The sequence below is a fragment of the Desmodus rotundus genome, chromosome 11 (genome assembly GCF_022682495.2).
Source record: "Desmodus rotundus isolate HL8 chromosome 11, HLdesRot8A.1, whole genome shotgun sequence".
In the NCBI taxonomy this organism is placed as follows: Eukaryota; Metazoa; Chordata; class Mammalia; order Chiroptera; family Phyllostomidae; genus Desmodus; species Desmodus rotundus.
Genome location: NC_071397.1, coordinates 71,777,231 through 71,798,746, shown reverse-complemented (window position 1 = coordinate 71,798,746; position 21,516 = coordinate 71,777,231). Strand labels below are relative to the sequence as shown.

General features: G+C 40.4%; 1 protein-coding gene across 1 annotated transcript; it reads right to left on the bottom strand.

Annotated features, from left to right (window-relative positions):
• Window positions 1-1,994: 1,994 nt before the first annotated feature.
• Window positions 1,995-20,904, bottom strand: SMPDL3A (sphingomyelin phosphodiesterase acid like 3A). Its single transcript, XM_024552163.4, has 8 exons — window positions 20,693-20,904; window positions 14,051-14,264; window positions 13,009-13,153; window positions 8,778-8,874; window positions 7,801-7,970; window positions 5,671-5,851; window positions 4,210-4,334; window positions 1,995-2,629 (listed from the first exon to the last, which is right to left on the bottom strand). The coding sequence occupies exons 1-8, from the start codon at window positions 20,802-20,804 to the stop codon at window positions 2,309-2,311; spliced, it is 1,365 nt and encodes a 454-aa protein (XP_024407931.2). The 5' UTR covers window positions 20,805-20,904; the 3' UTR covers window positions 1,995-2,308.
• Between the last annotated feature and the right edge of the window lie 612 nt (window positions 20,905-21,516).

Here is a 21,516-nt window from a genome sequence, read left to right as displayed (position 1 = left end):
ACTACTAGTCTGGACTTCTTAATCCTTTCACCTTTTTTACCTAGTCCCCCAAGCCCTCTCTCCTCTGGCAATTATCAGCCTGTTCCCTGTATCCATGAGTCTGTTTCAATTATGTTTGTTTATTTTGTTCTTTAGATTCCACAAGTGAAATCACAGTATTTGTCATTCTCTGACTGACTTATTCAGATGTGACAATATTTGAGAGGCAGGATTCAGCTTATCTTCTAAGAGTCTAGAGGAACAGAATTTTCTCAGGGGTCTGGAAAAAGGATCACATGGTATCCTAGGACTAGGCGCCACCAGGAGGGCTGCTGAATTCACTAAGATTTTTCTCCCATCATTCAAGATGGGAGATGGCTGTGCAATTTATTTTTACTATAATAAATAGGAAGATTCATTTAAATAGATATTTCCCAGTATACATATGCATGTATGCTTTGTCCCTAAATCTCTCTACCCACCTAAACCGGTGGTTCTTACTAAGGACTCTTGCCAATTTCCCTCACCTTTACTCCCCTTCTTCCCTATCAGTGTGGGCTAAATGTTGCAACAGAACGGGTTTGAAAGTATCAGTTTAAATCATCTAAACAAAGTGTGCTTTATAAATTTGACAAAGCCCTATTAAAAAACAGAGGCAAGTCAAGACAACTTTTACTGTGGACGCTAAAACATTTTTTCTATAATTAAACATAATCTGAAATAAAACACAATAAATAATTGTAACAGCTCTGACTGTAGAATTAAAAAACTCACTTAACTACTGATAACATACCTAAATATTACTTGTACTTTAAGATCATTTATTTGTATTTTAAGGTGAAAGTAAACTGAATACAAAAAGGTAGCATTAACAAATTATATTGTAGAATAATGTGGGAAGCGCCCTCAATGTTCATTACCCCAGTCCCCAAAGGATGCAGAAGTTTCCTCCACAATAACCCTGCAAGCCCAAGCTTGTTCACTTTTCTGCTGGGGCTCATTGTCTAGGTCAGCTCAAGTCACCTTTGGCTTTCACCAATTCTCCTTGTATGGCACAAGCCTGTTTTCTTAAAACATTTGCCTGTTGAGTATAAGAATAACTATATGATGCAGTCATTTGACAATACTCACTTTAAATATGATTGTAAGTAAGAAGATTTCTAAATAATATGATTATTTTATAACAATAAATCTTTGCTTTGTTTTAGTATTCTCATGTCTAAAACATTCTCACGTATTTTTAAAAGAAAAAATTAAAAATATTTACCTAATGAACACTGAGAGTTTCTTAGATATAATATTTTTATTTTAAAATACATTCTCACCCCTCTGGAAATTAAGATAATTTGGTTTTATTATGATGAGATCTTGTATCTACAAGTCATTTTTTATATTAAATCAAACTAGTCAAAAGGATAATGAGTTCCACTCTCCTTATTGATTGACCCAAGGCTGCTGATATATGTCTTTTCCAGCAACCCAATGTATTGGGGCATACAATCGTCTCCTCCCCTACATCTCTAGCCCTGTCTCTTTTCTTCTACTTCAATTCTCCCACTTAGACCGGAAACAAACAACAGCTTGAGAGAAGCTGTTGAGAAGCAAACAACTATGGAAGAACCCTAAAAACAAACCCACGAAATGAAAGTTCATTTTTATCCTCCCTCAGAATATTGTGATGAAGAAAATGCCACCACAGCATCCCAGTATGCTTCTTTGAGAAATATTCACATCTTTCACTTCATTTCAACAATTATTTACCACGTTTCTGAAACTGGACTAGGACCTTAGGCCTTGTGCTAGTACTGCAGTTACAGTAAGAACAACGTGTGACATTCTTTCCTTAAAAGTTAGCACTACTAAAATGTGAAGACAGAGAGCACCCGTCCGTGATGCGTCCTGGAGTCAGACCCTAATGAGACAATGGTGTTCTCCCAAAAGGAGACAGTGCATGTCAACAGTGTTAACTCAGTTTATATATGAGATTTAAATATTTTAAGAATCAGTCATCATACTTAGGAAGAAGTCATTTGCTTTAATGTAAAAATGGCAATTTCAACAAGAGCATAAATTAGACGTAATTATATAAACCGGAAGATAGAAAATTAACATCCAGACATTGTCGTAGTAATGGGCAGTTTAAATACATTCAATGTAATAAAAATTAGAATATTGAAAATATCTACATTTGAACATCATAAAAAAGAAAACAAAGAAAAGAATTCTGTTTGCCCACTCCATAACTCAGGAAGATTTATATAACAATTTCCACAAACTGATCTCAACACAAAACAATGTTACACTTCCTATGAACACAAGTTGTGAAATACTATAGACTGTGCCTTATGCAATAATATTGTTTGAGGCAATCTTCATAGGAATTATGATCAAGAGCCATAATTGCACAAATTTGAAAGGCCTTACATTTCTCATCGCAAATTTCACTGCTGTCATAACTCACAAAGAAGTAATTATAGTATTTCATAAATTTCTTACTGTCTAGGGTTGCGAACTCCTTAGCTAATCTATACAAACTTTTTGGCTGCAAATCTTCAATGTCGTAAGTCTGGGTCAGGATATACTCCAGCTTCCAGTTGGACTCTCTCTTTAGATTAGCATCTGTCAGGTTCAAGTAATACTGCAACATATCCTATAGTTAAAAACAGTGAGAAAGCCTGGTTCATTTTAGGCCCCATGAAGCATTTATTGCACAGCAAGAAGAGTCTTTACTAGGACTGATGCGATGTTCTTAATTTAGAGTTGTAGTTATTAAAAAAGGTAAAAGTTCTTTTTTTTTTAAAAAAAAGAGTCCCAATAGAAGATCTACTTTACTTTTTTCATTTTAAAAACAATGAAACAACATAATATAATATAAAATAATCTCAATTATATAGAGATGTACAAATAAAAAGCCTTCAATTCACAAATGTCAGAAGTAGCCAGCGCTAACAATGGGGTACATACCAGTGGCGTACTGGGGGCGGCTTGTAACCAGATCACAAGAGCCTATGTCAGACTTTCAGGAATCTTGTGAGTTGGTTGATGTTACTTTGGCAGCTTGAAATTGGCCATGATGGGAGTATTTACACTGTGGAACTCGGCAAACATTAAAATCAAAGTGCTTCCCCCCCCCCCCCCACAGTGAGCAGGTTGTTAAACATTTACCAGCACTCTGGGGCATGTGTGGTATTCTAGACTTTGTGAACAAAATAAATATTTAGAATATATATACCTATTTCCTATTTCTTGGCTTTTTAAAAAGAATGAAGTCATACTATGCAAATTGTTTTGCACTTTCAAAAATTATGGAGTTCTACATCAGGGACATTGTTCTATGTGAGTGTGTGTTTGTGTGTATCTGAGGTTCAGATCCAAAAACAGGTAACTAATGGTTGTAAAACAACTCCTTTGAACTAGTTTATTTGTCAATCATTCTATTTCCTCATTTAATCTAATATTTATGGATTAAATTAGATTTCCCCTGCTCTACCTCCTTCATAAAAACCTGCTCTAAGAAATAAAAGAGCCACCTCCTATAAAATTTATCTAGGAAAAAATAAAGCAGTTATATCAATAGAGACTGTGAGAAGTTCTTCCCCAATTATATCTGTTGAAAGAGCTACTACCTCTAAGCTAGAAGCCCAGTCTTTCAATGTTAAATGTATCTAACGCAGAGTCATGTACAAGCTCCAGAGAACTTTTACAGCAAAAATAAATGTTCAACTCAACTTATTTTCTTTACAAAATTTTTTTACCAACATTTATTGGGAACTTGCTATGGACCAAGCACTGAGGAATAGACTCAGGCAGAGAAGTTAGGTAATACAGCCCTTGAGAAAGTATGGGGTCAGAAACTACACTCACCTTCACAGCTATGTTCTAAGGAAGAGCAGTTAATAACAAATACGGCTTAGTGAAATAGTTCAACAGGTAGACAAGTGCACAAATAGGACATGACCTAGTGAAAACATCATCTAATGAAATGCGAGGCCTTTAGAAGAGAAGTTTTAGAGAAACAGCCTATGAAAGGCTGACCTCATAAGCCCACACCTGGAAAGGGCTGACACTCCAAATATATATTTACAAAAAGAAAGACGTCATAAAATTTTAACAAATACAACTCACATAGTTACGCTAAAAACATTGAACTAAACAAATGAAAAACATTCAACTACAATGAAAACTGCAAATGCATAAGTCTAGGGTCAATTCTAAACTATACCAACTTACCAGTAATTCATAATCGTGAGGGTCATACTGAAATAGTCTGATGCCAGGGTTGTTGGTCCGTTTTTCTAAAACACCCTTCACTGGGGTAACAGCAGGAGCCACAAACACAGAGTTTATTGGATTTCCTGGACAAACCATGTACACACAAAAATATGTCTTTTAGAAATTGAGTTTCTTATTAAAAATATGAACAAGTTCCAGATTAAGAGACTGACAGTCATAACAGTCAATGATATATGTTCCTTGATGGATCCTGACCTGAAACAACTATAAAAAGACACTTTTGAGAAATTAGGGACATTTTTATTATGGATTAGTATTACATGAGAGCAAAGAATTATCCCTGATTTTGTTCCATAAGTTAATGATAAATGGCTGTGTAAATTGCTCATGTATTTAGCCATGCAACAGAAGCATGTAGGGCTGAAACATCTGAGCTTAAGATTCACGTTCAGCTACTTCAGGAAAAAAAAACAAACTAAAAAATGGATAGGTAAACAAATGTGGCAGAATCTTGATAGATATTAAATATAAATGATGGTACACAGTTTTTTTTAAATCATTCTCTTTGCTTTTTATATACTTGAACATTTCCATGATAAAAAATTCAAGTTCTTACAAGTACACACAATGAAAACCCAAAACGAGTTTGTCCTGTATCTCCACCTCAGACGATTTCCAATAATTGCATAATAAAAATTTGATTACAGTGTCACCATGTTTTATACATATCATAGAACTAAATTTCTTTCTGAGTAACAAAGCTATCAAATTCTAAAACATGATCATTTTTACCAAGCTCACTCATTCTAGATGAAAGAGGTACAGCATTTCAAAAATGTTACCCAATTGCTGAAAAAAATACGTATTGATTTGTCTCTTGGCTGACGGCTGTAAAATCAGAACTCTTGTTTTGTTAACTTAATTCTCTGTGCTCATGCAATCATTTTTAAAAATACCTGATTGTTTTGTTTGATGCTAGAGTTTCTTCAATTTTTTCTTTTAATGATGAGTAGATGACAATGTCTATAAGCACTTAAAAGTAAGAGCTCATTATGTTTTACTTTAAACCAATAGTAAATCATGCGTTGGTTTTTAAATTAGGAGAACTAAAACAAGTCATCTCAAAACCACCTTCAAAACATCAAACAGTAATAATTCTCTAAACTTGAGGATGTAAAAGAAAATTTGAGTGAGCTGAGGGTTTCAGAGGCTTTTGTATTATATTGACCACAATCAAATGACAGCGGCCCTGTGGGAGAACAGGAGAAACCCAGCTCCGGGCCCTGCTCCGCTTTGGCCGCTCCCCATTCCATCACGGAAGGTGATCAAGCACAGTCTGGAGCTGGCAGGTTGAGTTAATGAAACACTCCATTGACTAAGTCAGTAAAAATTACCAGAGATCTGCTGCTATGCTCCAGCATCTTGGAGCCGGGAGACACAAACAAAATGCCACATTACCTTTTTTATCTGAAAGAACCATAATGCTGTCTCTGTGAGTGTGTCCATAAAATTGCCCTGCAATGATATCGCTGTATCTTCTGAGAATATCTACCAGTTTCTCATTGTAGTATTCTCTCATGGCTGTAGTGCTCATGGAGGAGGGCAGGTACCCCACTGGGATATGCGCTATGATGTACACCTGCGGGCAGAAACACAGGGGGACAGCTGAGGATCTTTTTGCACATTTGTCATCACCTTTGTTGTGACAAAATGACATTTAGATACTCAGGATTAATACTATATTGTTTAAATTTGGAAAGAAAGTATACCATCTCTCCTATTTATTATCAAGATGAAATTAGAGAAATATTAATTTCATTATATTTGCACTTGTCTCATTTAAAATACACCACTGATGATATTATGTAATTGTGACATTGGTCACAATTTTTTCAATATCAACCTTTTTTATAGCAACTGATGTCAATTATTCCTCAAAACATTAAAACAAAACAAAATAAAATAACAACAGAAATAAATTATAATGTGTTTCATATGAAAATATCTTCAAATTGTAACACTTTTATTAATATCTGACCCTCACTCTCAAGATTAATAAATTCAGAAATTTAGCCCTCTGTTTATCTCCTGCTGATTTTGTCTATGAAATCTACCTTCTCACCACTGTAATCAAAACAGCCTGATACTGGCATAAAAAGAGGCACTTAGACCAATGGAACAGAACAGAGAGCCCAGAAATAAACCCAAGTCTCTACAGTCAATTAATATTTGACAAAGGAGGCAGGAACATAAAATGGAGCAAAAATAACCTCTTCAACAAATGGCGTTGAATCTGGACAGCTACATGCAAAACAATGAAACTCGACCATTAAATTACACTATACACAAAAATAAATTCAAGGTGGATAAAAGACTTAAATATAAGTCGTAACACCATAAAAGCCCTAGAGGAAAACATTGGCAGGAAGATCTCAGACATTCCACTCAGCAACATCCTCACAGACATGTCCCCTAAAGCAAGGGCCATACAGGAAAGAATAAACAAATGGGACCTCATCAAAATAAAAAGCTTCTGCATGGCTAAAGAAAACAGCATTGAAATGAAAAGAGAACCAACTGTATGGGAAAATATATTTGCCAATGATACCTCAGACAAGGGTCTGATCTCCAAAATACATAAAGAACTCACACAACTGCACTCCAGGAAGACAAACAACCCAATTAAAAAATGGCCAAAGGACTTGAACAAACACCTCTCCAAGGAAGACATACAGAGGGCCCAGAGACATATGAAAAGATGCTCAGCATCACTAGCCATCAGAGAGATGCAAATTAAAACCACATTGAATTACCATCTCACATCAGTCAGAGTGGCCAACATAAACAAATCCACAAACAAATGTTGGAGAGGATGCGGAGAAAAGGGAACCCTAGTGCATTGTTGGTGGGAATGCAGACTGGTGAGGCCACTGTGGAAAACACTATGGAATTTCCTCAGAAATCTAAAAATGGAACTGCCTTTTGACCCAGCAATTCCACTGCTGGGATTATACCCTAAGAACCCTGAAACACCAATCCAAAACAACCTATGCACTCCAATGTTCACAGCAGCACAATTTATAATAGCCAAGTACTGGAAGCAACCTAAGTGCCCATCAGCAAATGAGTGGATCCAAAAACTACGGTACATTTACACAATGGAATTCTACACAGCAGAGAGAACGAAGGAGCTTATGCCCTTTACAACAGCATGGATGGAACTGGAGAGCACTATGATAAGTGAAATAAGCCAGGCAGTGAGAGACAAATACCATATGATCTCACCTTTAACTGGAACATAATCAACAGAAGAAAAAAGCAAACAAAATATAACCAGAGACATTGAAGTTAAGAACAATCTAACAGTAACCAGAGGGGAGTGGGGAGGGGACAGTGGGGAGAGGGGTTTTCAGGAACTACTGTAAAGGACACACAAACAAAACCGAGGGCGGGGGGGTGGAAGCAGGGGAGGAAGGTGGGTTTGGCTGGGGTGGGGCGGAGGGGTGGGGAGAAAATGCAGACATCTGTAATTGAACAACAACAAAATGATTTAAAATAAATTAATTAATTAAAAAAAAAGAAGTCTACCTTCTCTTCATTTTGCTGAGAGATATTCAGTGTAGTTTCTAGCCATTCAAACTGATTTGCTGGGTCACTCCTATTCAGGGTCACAATATCTGGGCCATAGTACAAGTTTGTGTTTAGACTGATGATCCTAAGGTTCGGATTAGTTGAAACTTTCTGTGAATAAAAGCCACCTATAAAAACAAATAAACACACTTTAGAAAAACACACACACATGTGCAGTCACTGGGAAAGCAAATTCTTTTTTTTTCGGTTGTGATAGATTTTGCTCAAATCTTATTCTTAATTAGGGTTTACAAGCCAGTCAGGATGGTCGTATTCATTTCTCATTGTCTAGTTGTCCGCACATAGGCAGTCATTAGATAAGAATCAGGTTTAACAAACACCTGCTGAAAACCTACCCTGGGCCAGGCCCAGCGCTGGCACTTCCACATGCAGAGGTAACAAGAGTGGTTTCCAATACTCAGAAGAAAATAAAATTAAATATATTGACACTCGGCAATGAGGTACTGAATTTTGTAAAAGAAAAATTATTATATAAACTATTTTTGTGCAATTGGGGAAGTGAAGATGAGAACTGTTGTGAAATACAAAATTCAAAGAGTGAGAACACACACTGGTCTTGCCAGAGACGACTGAAGAAATGGCAGACAAACCAGAGCTGCTGCAATCTCTGTGCAGATGAGGCTCAGAGGCACAGCCCCACTGATGCCAGCAAACCACAGTGGTGTCAGAATACCCGAGAGTCTACTGTCAAAACTAGCCGCTGAGATGGCCTCGCTCTCTTTGTCCTGGGCCCACTCACCGCCCATGCCTCTCTCTCCTCAGCTTTCAAACATGACTTACGGCCTCCAGAAAATCTGGGTAGGCTCTCAGAGGCACTCCAGAATTGGCACACCCAAGCAAACATTAAAGATCTACGTCTAAACGATATGAATAAAAACAGAGGCAAAATAGAGATGAGTAAATCTTTCCCTTACCTTTCCTTAAAGTCTGAATAGCTTCTTCCTCTAGCCATGGTTTCCAGAGGTTTGCTACTGCATTGTACACCTTGCTGGTGAAGGAAGGCAGCTGATCCTGGCCACAGATAATATAATGCACCATTGAAACTCTAAAGAATTGAACATTGCTTGAGTGCTTACTACTATGTTACACATCTGAAAATGAAAAGATGAATACTAGATAGACTTAATCTTCAAGGAATTTATAACTTAGTTGGGGAGACAGGGACAAAATACAATCAGCCCCCTGTAACACAATGCACTAGGTGCTAATGCAGAGGTTCTGGGAGTATAGAAGCAAGAATAATCAAGTCTGGTCTGAAAAGTCAGCAGGGAGAGAGAATGGAGCATTTGAACCAGGCCTTGAATAATCATTCACCAAGCTGAGAGAAAAAGGGATCAACCAGAGAAGAACAAATCCCTAATGATTTCACTTATACGTGGAACTTAAAAAACAAAACAAATGAACAAAACAAAACAGAGACAGACTCACTGGCATAGAGAACAAAATGATGATTGATTGCCAGAGAGGAAGGACAAAAGAGGTGAAAGGGAACGTGAGGTACAAAGTTCCAGTTATAAAATCAGTAAGTTCACAGAAATGTAAAGTACAGCATAGGGAATATAGTCAACAATATCATGATAGCCTTGTACAGTGTCGGACGGTCACTAGACTTACCACGGTGACCACTTTGTTAGGTATATAAGTGTCAAATCACTGTTACATACCTGAAAATAATATGTCGTATATTGACTACATTTTCTTAAAAAGGCAAAAACAATGAGTGACACAAAGATAGTGCCATACACTCATACAGAGAAGCGAACTCGTTTTAGTGAGACCAGGGTATAGAAAGGATGTGAAAATGAGCTCATTAAAGAGACACGAAGCAGCTTTGGGCTTGACCAAATGCAGGGCCTCGCACAGCATGGGGAGGGGTGGAGAAAATTAGATTAAGTCCTGCGACATGTTATCACTAGTAGTATCGAGCTTCTTAACTTCTTAAAGATTTATAACGACAAAAATTGGATTTGAAGAAGTCTCCTATGTCAACCTAAATTTTGTCAACATATTTTGATTTAAAATGGTGTACTAGAAGTACAAAACCTTTCTTTTATTATCATATAGTATCTTTTATCTTTCTATTTTATCATATTACAATAACGTATGGTGACAAAAACTCTAGGGAAGTAAAAAACAAAACTTAAGAAAGTAGATACGAAATAAAAACCTAGAAATCATTTGTAAAATTGGATAATTGCTCCAATTAAAAAAACTACAATAAAAAACTGATGCCATTTTATTCACTATCATCACTTCCTTCTGTATATCAGTGATAGAGAAGGAGTTTCCCTGTCAGCATTAATTAAAATGCTTAGGTGTATTTCAGGATGACCCAAGTCACATTAGTTCTTAATGCATATGCTTAATACATGATGAAAGTATTAATACATTCAGAGCAAGTAATAACCAAACACGTTGTTTTAACGAGCTAATTATCCAAAGCATATTTTCAGCTTCTACTAAAGATTACAGCCATCTATCTGAAAATTACACAATGGCTTAGGCCAATCTACATTCTGATTAAAAATTGGTCATCACCATCATCATCATCGCCATCATCAAAAAACCTACAGTCTTAGCCATTTGTGTACTTTGAGACGGAACCTAACATACTGATATGGTCATGTGGAATCTCAGATATATATATGTATCTGTCTCACTCTAGACTTTTCTCTCTATTGTAAATATGTGAAATATCAGCACCACAGAAGTTAGGTGATTTGACCAGGGAGAACTGGACAGTTGCAGAGCTGGGTCTAAATCTCAGGTCTTGGCACCACCACACCTACGTCTAATTATCTATTTCACCATGCTGTCATCTCAGTCCTTTTGGGCTGTGACAGGACCACTGCCAAGAAATGAAGTATACAGAGGGACCCACCCAAAAGTTTCGTGGCACCAGCCTTACCAATTTAGGGGTGAATGAGGACCCTGGCCCAGACTGCTTTCTTGGGCAGCAACTGGAAAGAATCCCAGGGCTGCCCACACTAGTATCAGCTTCTGAGGGAATGGGTGGGGACCTGCATCTGTATACGCATGCTTATGTAGCTATGTTTATGTACAAGTTTACGGGGTTTTAATGGAAATTACACTTGTCATCTCTATTTGTCACTAACATTTACCAGAATTCCAGCTCAGGTATCAATCTCCAGTAAAATTGTCGTGGGCCTTTCATGTTACATTTGACATTCCCGAAATAACATGTGGGATGGAACGATGGGCATGGAATAATAGAAAGATTTTCAGATATAAAGTCCTAAGGTGGAAAGAGGATAAAATTAACTAAGGTATACAGGCTCTGCAATTTACTTTAGTTGTACCTACAATAAGATACAGTTTAGAAGTTGGATAGTACCTACATCTTTGAATTATTATAAGATGTGATATCATGATTTCATAAAAAGAAGACAGAGATAAAAGTAAAGAGAAAAAATTCCTCAAAGGAGTTAGAGAAAATGTATCATGTGTCACAGCTTAATGCTATAACCACCACTACTCCACTTGCTGAGGGCTTACTATGTGCCAGGTAGGAAGCCATGCCTTTTTCATACGGTGTCACAAATTCTCACAAAAACTTTTCAAGGGTGGCATTATTGCTCTTATCTACAAATGAGGGACCTACGGATCAAGGACATTAAGGGAAGCAAGGTGGGATAAGGATTTGAATTCTAGCAGATGTGACTCTAAATCCCACTTTTCCACTGCACCAGTCTTTCTGCCCCCTAAAACACATAAAAGCAGTGTGTATAAAGAACCATTGGCTCCTGGAGACTGTTCGTCCCCAGGCTTCTGCACCATGCTGTCTAACATCTCAGTGGTAACAGCAGTTGACCACTGGTTGAAAGGCCAACTCAGAAAGACTCACGTGTTGTTCATCTAAGACTGGAGGCCAATGCCAGGAGGTCACTTGAAACTTAAGCTTGCCCTAAAGTACAACTTTTCAAAATCACTGTATTCAGGTTAGATTAACTAGGACAATCAAAACCCTCATGAAGCGTGCTTTTGACATGAGATGGAAAAGATATGCTAAGCAAAAAGAAACATGCAGACAAGGAGAGGCATGAAGTAAACATCATGTACCAGAGATGTTGGGTACGTCAGTCCAGCAAGAGTTAAGGATGTGTGAAAGGATGTCGGTCTAATTGCACACAAAAGATCCAGGATGTGGGCTCTGCCTATGAGTGATGGTGAGCACTTGAACAAGCAACTTAACATTTCTAGGCCTCAGTTTTCTCACCTACAAAATGAAGAGTAGATCTAGACCACAGTCAGCAAACTTCTACAAAGGGCAAATTCATAAATAGTTTAGGCTGATGAGCAATACAGTCTCTGTCACAACTATTCTACTCTGCCATTGGCGCAAAAGAAGCCATAGGCAATACAGAACAAATAGCAATAGCTGAGTTTCCATAAGACTTTATTTACAAAAACAAGCAGCAGGCCGGTTTGGATGACTGCCTGTAGTCTGCACAAATCTAAGATTCCACACTACCGTGACAAGACCTGAAACTAAGGCTGGTATCCAGCTGTTATGCACAGGCTGCTTAACAAACAGTTGCCCTGATAAGGTGAAGCTCAGGCTGTATCAGGTATTTAATATTCTGAATACAGTCTCTGCCTTGAATCACATCTTAATTACTCCATAAATTTATTGGACTTGAACGTGAACCTCCCTCTTTTTGTTCTTATGATAGTTGCTGGTTTTAAAGGTTTTAGTCACAATCTGTCTTAGATTAGAGTGTGGAGAGCTTTGTATACCTCACTGCAATTCTAAAAAATGTAAACATTTGTCAACATCAACTTATCTTGCTAACTTTATCATGGAAATGCAAATAAATAACAAAGTTACTCAAAAGAAAGGAGAAATTAAGAAACATTACAAAGGAAAACAAAAATTAATAGTCCATAAATTAGGTAATGTGCTTCCAAAAACTTACTCTGGATATAACAGTTTATGACTTACTAAGAGTCACTTTAATGTCCTCAGAACACTAGTCTTGCCTTTCTGAATGGCTGGCACTAAGAACACACTCTGCCTCGATGGGCCCACTCCCACACCCTGCATCAGCTAGTTACTGTCATAATTTTGACACTGCTGATGGGAAAAATCATTTAAGCACTTCTGGAAGGTGAGGCCAAATTTACCTGTGGCCAATAATCATGATTACCCAGCGCAGGGAAAACCTGGAGGTCTGGTAAGAGGCTCTGGACAGTGGTCGTCATATTAGCAATCACCGTTATGACCGTGTCTGTTGAGAGCTCATGGACTGGAACATGAGGTGGGCTATCCCTGAAAATGAGGAAGAACCATAGAGAACAAAATCAGTTTCCATTAAAAGTCACTAGACTCACGTGTGATGCCTACTGTGTACTGTCACTGCAGACCTCCACCATAAAGCAACAGATGTAAACTCTTCATTTACCTTTCTCCCACAAAGAGTCCTACTTTAAAAATTTGTGTAATTAAAAAGATAAACTAGACATTTCATCCTATTTTACTGCCTGACTGCAGATTTGTAAGAGAGAAAAATCTTTGGTAAGTTAAAAGCACAGATTCCAGAGGCAAAATGCCTGGATTCAAATTCCAGCTTCGCCACACAGCTAGAAGTTTACATGGCTAGCTGCGTGTATTTGGGCAAGTCACGTGGCTCCTTGGTGCCTTCATTTACTCGTGTGAAAAATGGGGATAGTAATATCTAATGTAAAGATTAAATGAGTTACAATGTATACATTCATTAAAATAGTGCCAGAGTCACTCTTTTAGGTACAGGAAATATGGGCCTCTTTACTCTATCATAATGGATGGAATTATTTAATTATACTACTAAAGTATGTTGTTTATGAAATTGCTATCACAGTTGAACTACATTGTTGCCATTTGTTTTTGTTATTAAATCAAGGCTTCTATCACATTAATAAATATTTCAAGACCCTGATACAAGTGTACTTTTTATGGATTTATGTCTTAGTCATCATAGACATATTTCTAGAGTGTGTATTCTAGAAAAAATGCCAAAATTCTAAAATTTTTCTTAACTCTGATGATGCTGATTAATTTGATCTAGCTTTTTTTAAACCCAAATGATTTTTAAAACATAATTAATCTTATGGAATTCACCATTCTAATGACGCTTAAGACACTATAGATAAATATCAAGTAACTCATGGTACTTACATAATAACTTACCCTGTCCATATCATGAAAGATACTTCCTGTCCTGAATTTTTAATAAAATCAAATGCCGACAAAATAAGGTGATATGGAGAATCACACATAACATCTCCAAAAGGGCCAGGGTTGGAGGCATTTGAGCCTTTGGATGAAGCACACACTTTGGTGCGGTCATCTGTGATGTGGTAAGTAGGGTCCAAGTGCAGGTCAGTCACATGCCAAAACTGTCCTGTTGATTAGAACAGAAAATGGTGTTGAATCCACTTCTTTTTTTGGTGTTCCTATACAAATATTTACAGTAGGATGACAGATAGTTGCACTTCACCGTGATGGAAGAAAGCCTTAGTAACTGATGTTCCGAGAGGACCTGAGGCTTAATACAACCCTTCCCCATGAGAAGATGAGAATTCCAAGGAAGAATGTACTAGAATTTACTACTTAAATGTGTCAGAACTGAGGAGCTCTGTGACCGTGTGACCACCTAACAAGACTATGTAACACATACAAGCTGCCTAATGAAATACATGGAGACATCCTTCTGGGAGGTCAATAATAATATTATATCGTGTTTTAATAGCATGTCTCCTTCCTTCCAGAATGTAAGGTTTTATAATTTATTTACATGCTTCTCATAGAAAAATTGATGTAAAAATATCATGTGGTTTGTTAGGGTTACACAGTGAATAGATTGCAGAACCAGAAACCAAACCTCCTGTGTTCTTTAAAACCTTGTCTCTCGGCATTAATGGAGGGAAAAAAAACCTTCAATACTAGCTTTAAGCCAAAAACTGTAAATGCCAGAAGTTTTTAAAAGCTTTTTAATAGAAGGATATCTTCTATTATATATTTATACACCAGAAGCATGGGACAAACAAGTAGAATGCAAACTTATATCTATACAAAGATGAAAAATGCTAAGTATGTTTGTAAGCAAACACTAGAATAAAACCCAGAGCTGAGATAATAAAGTAAAATATTGGAAACTGTTAATTTGTTAAGATAGAGAAGGTAAGTTAGATTTGGGCTGTTTCTTCGCAACATTGTTGTGATTGTATAACACATTTAAGTTTACAGCTACAAAGGGGTAAACAAAAGATCCAGAAGTAGACAGAAAATAGTCTTTATGGCCCATTCCTTGGTGTTCAGTCTTCATTTTAAAACATCTGCTAAGAGTGATTTATTTTATTCTATAATGCAGAAAATACTCCAACTTTTAGTTCCAGCTTAGACACCTGTATCCAACACACAAATCGGAGTTGGCAAATAGCTCAGAATCCCCCTGGAGGCTGTCCTTCCTTGGCATGTAAATATGTAGTGCATCTCATTTTGTGTAAACATGTATTTTACTATTAGTAAAATGTTAAGGTGTAGCAAACTGTACACAGAACAGCATAGTGCTATGGTTAAGAGTGGAGACTCCAGCGTCAGACCACCTGACTTTGCATCAAAGCTCAATTTACTAATCTAGTTGCTGAAATCCTGCAACAACCCTACAATAACCCTACTACATGAGGGTTCAGTGACTTAGGAGAAGTAAAGTTCTTAGAAGGTGCCTGGCATCTAGTAAGCTCAGCGTTAGTTGTCCTACTATTATTTGATAACCCCAAACCTGAATTTGAGATTAAACTTCCTCATTTCCAAGGAATAGTTAAAATTTTATTGAGTACTTACTATAAATTTAGTACTGATTTTTATGCCTTACTTGCATTAATTCATCATTATGTCCATTTTATATATAAAGAACTGCAACATACAGAGAGCAAGCCCAAGTCACTTATACCATACACAAAAGAGCCAAGATGGGAATTAAGGAAACCTGACTCCAGAGGCCACTTTGCTCTTAACCACTGCACACACTGCCTCTCTGTGTGTGCTCACCTTCCAATACCCTCGTCTCATTCCTCTCATGTAAAATAGATACTGACAACACCTACAGGAGACACTGTGATGATTAAGGGACATGAGATTATAAATATATTAAGTTTTTGTTAAGCAAAACCAAAACACATTAAGGATGCATCCCTCTGATATAATTTTGTGCTTATGTAACAGGGTGCAGCCAAGGGGGGCCTCAAGTAGGGATTTGTAATGGGGTCCAGAACTGAAGGTGTCCAGGAAATATTAGAAAAATATATATAGGTGTCCTCACCCCCACAAGTCTGAGCTGGGGGAAGGCACAAATGGAGCAGAGCCATTCAGAGCTGTTTTGTATAGCAACAGCTGTGCAGCTAACCCCTGACATGGTCGTTTAACATATCTATAACCTTTAACTGGTTTCATGGATATGTTAAATAACTGTGGCCATGCTTTGAGCTAGGGGGATGGAAGTGACCTCCACCCAAGACGTAACTGGGAGGCAACTCCCCCTGGTTACAGCACCTGCGTGAGAGCTTGAATATGATTGGCTCCATGCCAAGGGGCCACACCTGCCCAGACTTACTATGGCAGCCCAGCAGAGCTGGAAGAGTATGGGAATGCTGACAGGTGTAACTGATTGTAGGAGGAATTGGAAATGGGGCTGCAGAGGAAGACTGGCGCTGGGATTTAAACCCAGGCATGGCAGCCATGACAGGAGGGGCCCCTGTGGCTTGGGCAAGAGTCAGGACCACATGGCTTTGGGTTGCTCCTCTTGCCACATGGCTTAGGAAGCAGGAGAGGCTTTGCTTGGAAGAAAAGGGGTGAAAGTGTTACAGAGCAGGGCCGGGGGTGGCTCACGATAAATTATTACAGGAAGGATTCCCCCTTTCTGTCTCTGGAGGTTCCTTCCCCCACGCCCACCTGCTAGGTTCGAAATGCCCACCGCCAGAGGAAAGGCGTCTCTCAATGACAGAGACTGGTGAAAAGGAAAGGAATTGTTTATTTAAAAGTTACACAAACTTAAGAGTAATGACCTAATGTCTTCAATAAGATACTAAAGTCTTTAGAATACCCACAGATGCACAGTCCTTCCCTCTCCCTGTGCCCAGTCCGGGGTACCGTGTCTCAGGAAAAGAAGTAGAAGTCCGTGATTCAGGCTCCCGGCTCCATCAGCTGTGTGGCTGCTGCAATCTCCAGTTAATCCAAAGCCATGTGGCACCTTCTCACGGCCCACCAGCAAGAGTCCTTCCTCCCCTTTCTTCCTGGCAGTCTCTCCTGCTGCCTAAGCCGCGTGGCAAAAAGAAGCACTCCAAAACCTCGTGGTCCTCTCTACTCTCCTTCAGAAGGAGGACCCCTCAGAACCTCTTCCTTTCCCCTCAGAACCTCGTGGTTCTCTCTATTTACTTCAGAGCCACATGGTCTACTCATCTCTATGGCTGCCGGGCCTAGGTTTAAATCCCAGCGCCCATCTTCCTTTGCAGCCCATTTCTGACTCCTCCTGCAGTCAGCTACACCTGCCAGCATCCCCGTATTCTTCCAGCTTTACTGGGCTGCCATGGTAAGTCTGGGCAGGTGTGGCCCCATGGCGTGGAGCCAATCATCTCCAAGCTCTCACGCAGGCCCTGTAACCAGGGGGAGTTGCTTCCCAGACCCTTCTTGGGTGGAAGTCACTCCCATCTCCCTGGCTCAAAGCAGGGCCACAGCTATTTAACATATCTATGAAACCAGTTAAAGGTTATAGATATGTTAAATGACTGTCAGGGGTTAGCTGCAAAGCTCTTGCTACCCAAAACAGCTCTGAATGGCCCTGTTCCATGTGTCCCATTCCCCCTGGCTCAGGCCTGTGGGGGTGAGGACATCCTACATACATTTTTCTAATATTTCCTGGACACCCTGAGTCCTGCACCCCATTACAAATCCCTTCTTGGGGCCCTCCTCTTGGCTGCACCCTGCTTCAAAAGGACTCTTGCTGGTGGGCCATGAGAAGGTGCCACATGGCTTTGGATTAACTGGAGATCGTGGCGGTGACACTGCTGATGGTGCCGGGGGCCTGAATCACAGACTTCTACTTCTTTCCTGAGATACAGTACCCCGGACTGGGCAGAGGGAGAAAGAAGGACTGTGTGTGTCTTCTAAAGGACTTTAGTATTTTAATGAGGACACTAAGTTATTTATCTAAGTCCGTATAACTTTTAAATAAATAATTCCTTTCCTTTTCACCAATCTCTGGCATTGAGAGATGTCCTTCCTCTGGAGGTGGGCCAAGCGAACCTAGTAGGTGGCGGGGAACACCCAGAGAGAAGGGGGGGTCCTTTTGGTAATAGTATATCGTTCACCCCCCTCCATGGGTCTGTTCTGTAACACCTACATGTATATATCCCTAGCATCTAGAATATGTCTGACCTATAGTAGGCCCTCAAAGAACATCCTTTAATTAATCAAAGGCAGATTTCAGGATTTCCTCAAGATCACACAGTGACTCAGCAATGAAAGCTAAATTGAAACCAGACTTGCAGAGCAGTGTTCTTCCCACTACATTGCATTGCCAGACAGATAAGTGAGGGTAATTACTCAGATGCACTGAAGGATATCTTTAAATAGTAGCCAAGAATGGAGCTCAAACAGGCCCTTAACCTGGAATTCATGAATAATGGACCTCAGGAGGCCACACCTCACACCTCCATGTAAAATTGTATACAAAATGCTCTGTGTGTGTGTTTGTGTAAAAACCATAGACCAGGCCTGTGACAGAGCCCACACTCCAATGCAGATTCTCTTCACCCCAAAAGTTAACAATCCAAAGTTCTTTTCACTGCACCACAATTACTTTCTTGTTGTGCAGATAATCTTTCGAAAGATTTCCACAACCATATGTGGATATGTGTGTTGTCAACACACCTGGTAAGTGCTCAAAGTTATACCAAAAAAGCTTATTTATCTTAAAATGTTTTAATTTATCCCAAAGAACCTAGTAAACAAACCATAATTCAGATGCCTGGACATAGGGCTGTTTAAAATAGGTGCTTTTTGTTTATTTGTTTATGTCAGTTTCTACCAAATAATCCAGCAGGTCCTGACGTACTGAAGCTAGAGTTCTGGCTAAACACACTGGTGAAGCTTCCCTGGGCTTTTGTCCTCTGACCACCAGAACTGTACAGGGCAGGAAACTGAGACTGGGAATTTGCGCAGGCATGCACACACACAAGCAAAAGAGCAGAGGCCAGTGCTGGTGGGCAGTGTAAGGAAATCCAAGCATGCTGGGTTGGAGGAGGGGGAAGATTACATCAAGTGCAAAAGTAAAGAAATATATCCAGTGGGAAACTGCTGAGTCAACATGTAAGCAGCTCTTTGTAGTTAACCTTTTCCCTTCCTCTTCCTTAGATGACTCCACCTCCTCGCTTTCTTACCAAAACACAGAAGTGTGAGTGGTGAGTCACTAGACCCTAGCACGTTGCCACTGAAGCCTTCAGCAATCAGACTTTTAAAAACAAACAGTGAACTTGCCACTGTTTGATCTCTTGCAATCAGGGACATTTTATATCCAAACTGTAAACAGCCACCTAATTAATAAAAGCAGGAGCCAGCATACATAAGTGTTTTGGAACAATTTCTTGTTATGACTGATGGTTGGGAAACCTGATTTACATTTCTTGTTTTCAACTGCCTGACAGCTGAGTCATGAGGACTTGACTATCAAGAGGAGACATTTCTCGAAGAGCATTTCCGAAATCACATGAGAGAGTGAGAGAGCTACAGAGAGGTTTCGGGACTCAGCACTGTGCTGAGTTTCTGAGACAGCTATGCCCCAAACGTAGGACAGAACTCCGCCTATCTGGTTTTTCCCCGCTAAGTAACAGAGCAATTATTTTTAAAGGGAGTTTCGGAAGTGTGAGTACCTTGATCTTTGAAACTGAAGGCTCAGGTGGCATTGTAAAATCCCTCACCCAACATTTATCTATTCTGGACCAGTGATTCTCAAACTCCAGCGCCTATCAGAACCACCTGGAGAGTTTATTAAACAGATTGTTGGGCCCCAAATCTCGCAGTTTCGGATCCAAGGCCAGGGTTGGAGTTGAAAACCTGTGTTTCTAACAAGTTTGCATGCTGCCCGTGCTACTGGTCCCAGACCACACTTTGAGAATCACCACTGGAACAGGCACTGTGTTAACTTTTGAGAACCAAGGACATGGGTCCCGTGGGCAGGGAGCCTCGCATCCAGGTAAAGTGAACAGCAGGCTCCCACTTGTTCTAAGGTAGACGAAGGGGTGGGTAGCACCGAGGCTGTGACGGTACTCTACCTGGGGGAAGAAAAGGCCACCAAACTCCGTGAGCAGGACAGAAGATACAAAAGTCCCAGTGACATTTACACCCTGCGGTGCGGGGGGGAGGGGGGGAGCCCTCAGCCCCGCCTCGGCTCTGAGCTGATTCAAGACTGTGGGGGAGACCTCCGACTCCAAGTTTTTTCCCTGCAGGCACGCAGCGTTTCCTCCCTTCCCCGGGGAGCGCAACACCCGGAGACACAAAGTAAACCACTGCCTTGCGCCCCCTCGGAACTCCCCCACCGGCACGGGTACTTCTCCCCGCCGAGTCCCGATCTCCCCTGCCGGTGGACTTGGCACTCTGGTCCTTCTGTCGCCCTCGCCCTCACGTCCCCGCGCTCAGAGCGGCACAGCCCCGGCCACCCGAGTCCCACCCGAGTTGCCCTGCCTGTCCCGGGCACTTTGCCTGACTTTGAGCGGCAGTTTCCGCCCCAGCGCTCCAGGCAGCTCGCGGGGTGGCAGAGGGTCACAGGTGACTCACCCACCGCCGCAGCGGGACTCTGACCGCGGGCCGGCGCCAGGGGCAGTCCGAGGCCGGGGTGGCCCTGACAGGCCACCAACAGGCAGCAGAAGAGCGCGTCCAGCAGCGCCATCGCGGGCCAAGGCCACAGCCCGGGGAGACTGGAGCTGTCCTGCGGCCCCACTCCGACGGTCAGGCCCCGGGGCTGGGGAGGAGGCAGGAGACCGGGAGGGTGTAGACGCCCAACGGTCACGTGCGAGGGCAGAATGTAGCAACTCGGGTAGCCTGACCTTCAGTAGCAGTCTAATGATTACTTACTTCTTTTGCTTCTTAGCGTTATGATTCGCCTGGGAAGGAATGTGTTCTGGCCAGCCATGGGCAGTCCATCTTTGCTAAATGCCACCCAGCCCTAACCTGGAGGGCCTTCTCCACGAAAGTGACACAGAGAACCTTGAAGTATCCTGATCTGGAGGAGGCTAGCAGGGTGCCTCTCTGATTGTGGTGTCTGAGCTAACAGCATCAGCGCTACCCGGGGATTCTAGTTACAAATGAACATTCCAAGCCTCCAGGACAACTCGGTCAGTCTCGGGCTGGGGCCCAGGCCTGTGCGTTTACACAAGTCTTCAGGGTGCTGCTACAATGATGGCGATGTTTCAAAACCACTTCTCAATACACTGGGTTTTGGGGCCTTGTTTGTTAAAAAAACAAAATTCATCCAAATTAACTTGAAGATCAATTTGGCTTTATTAAGTAACCCATAAATTGGGCAGCATCCCTTCTAGCTATGTAAGAAGGGCTCTGGAGGGATTGTACAAAATGAAAGGTTTTTATGGGAAGAAGGGTGG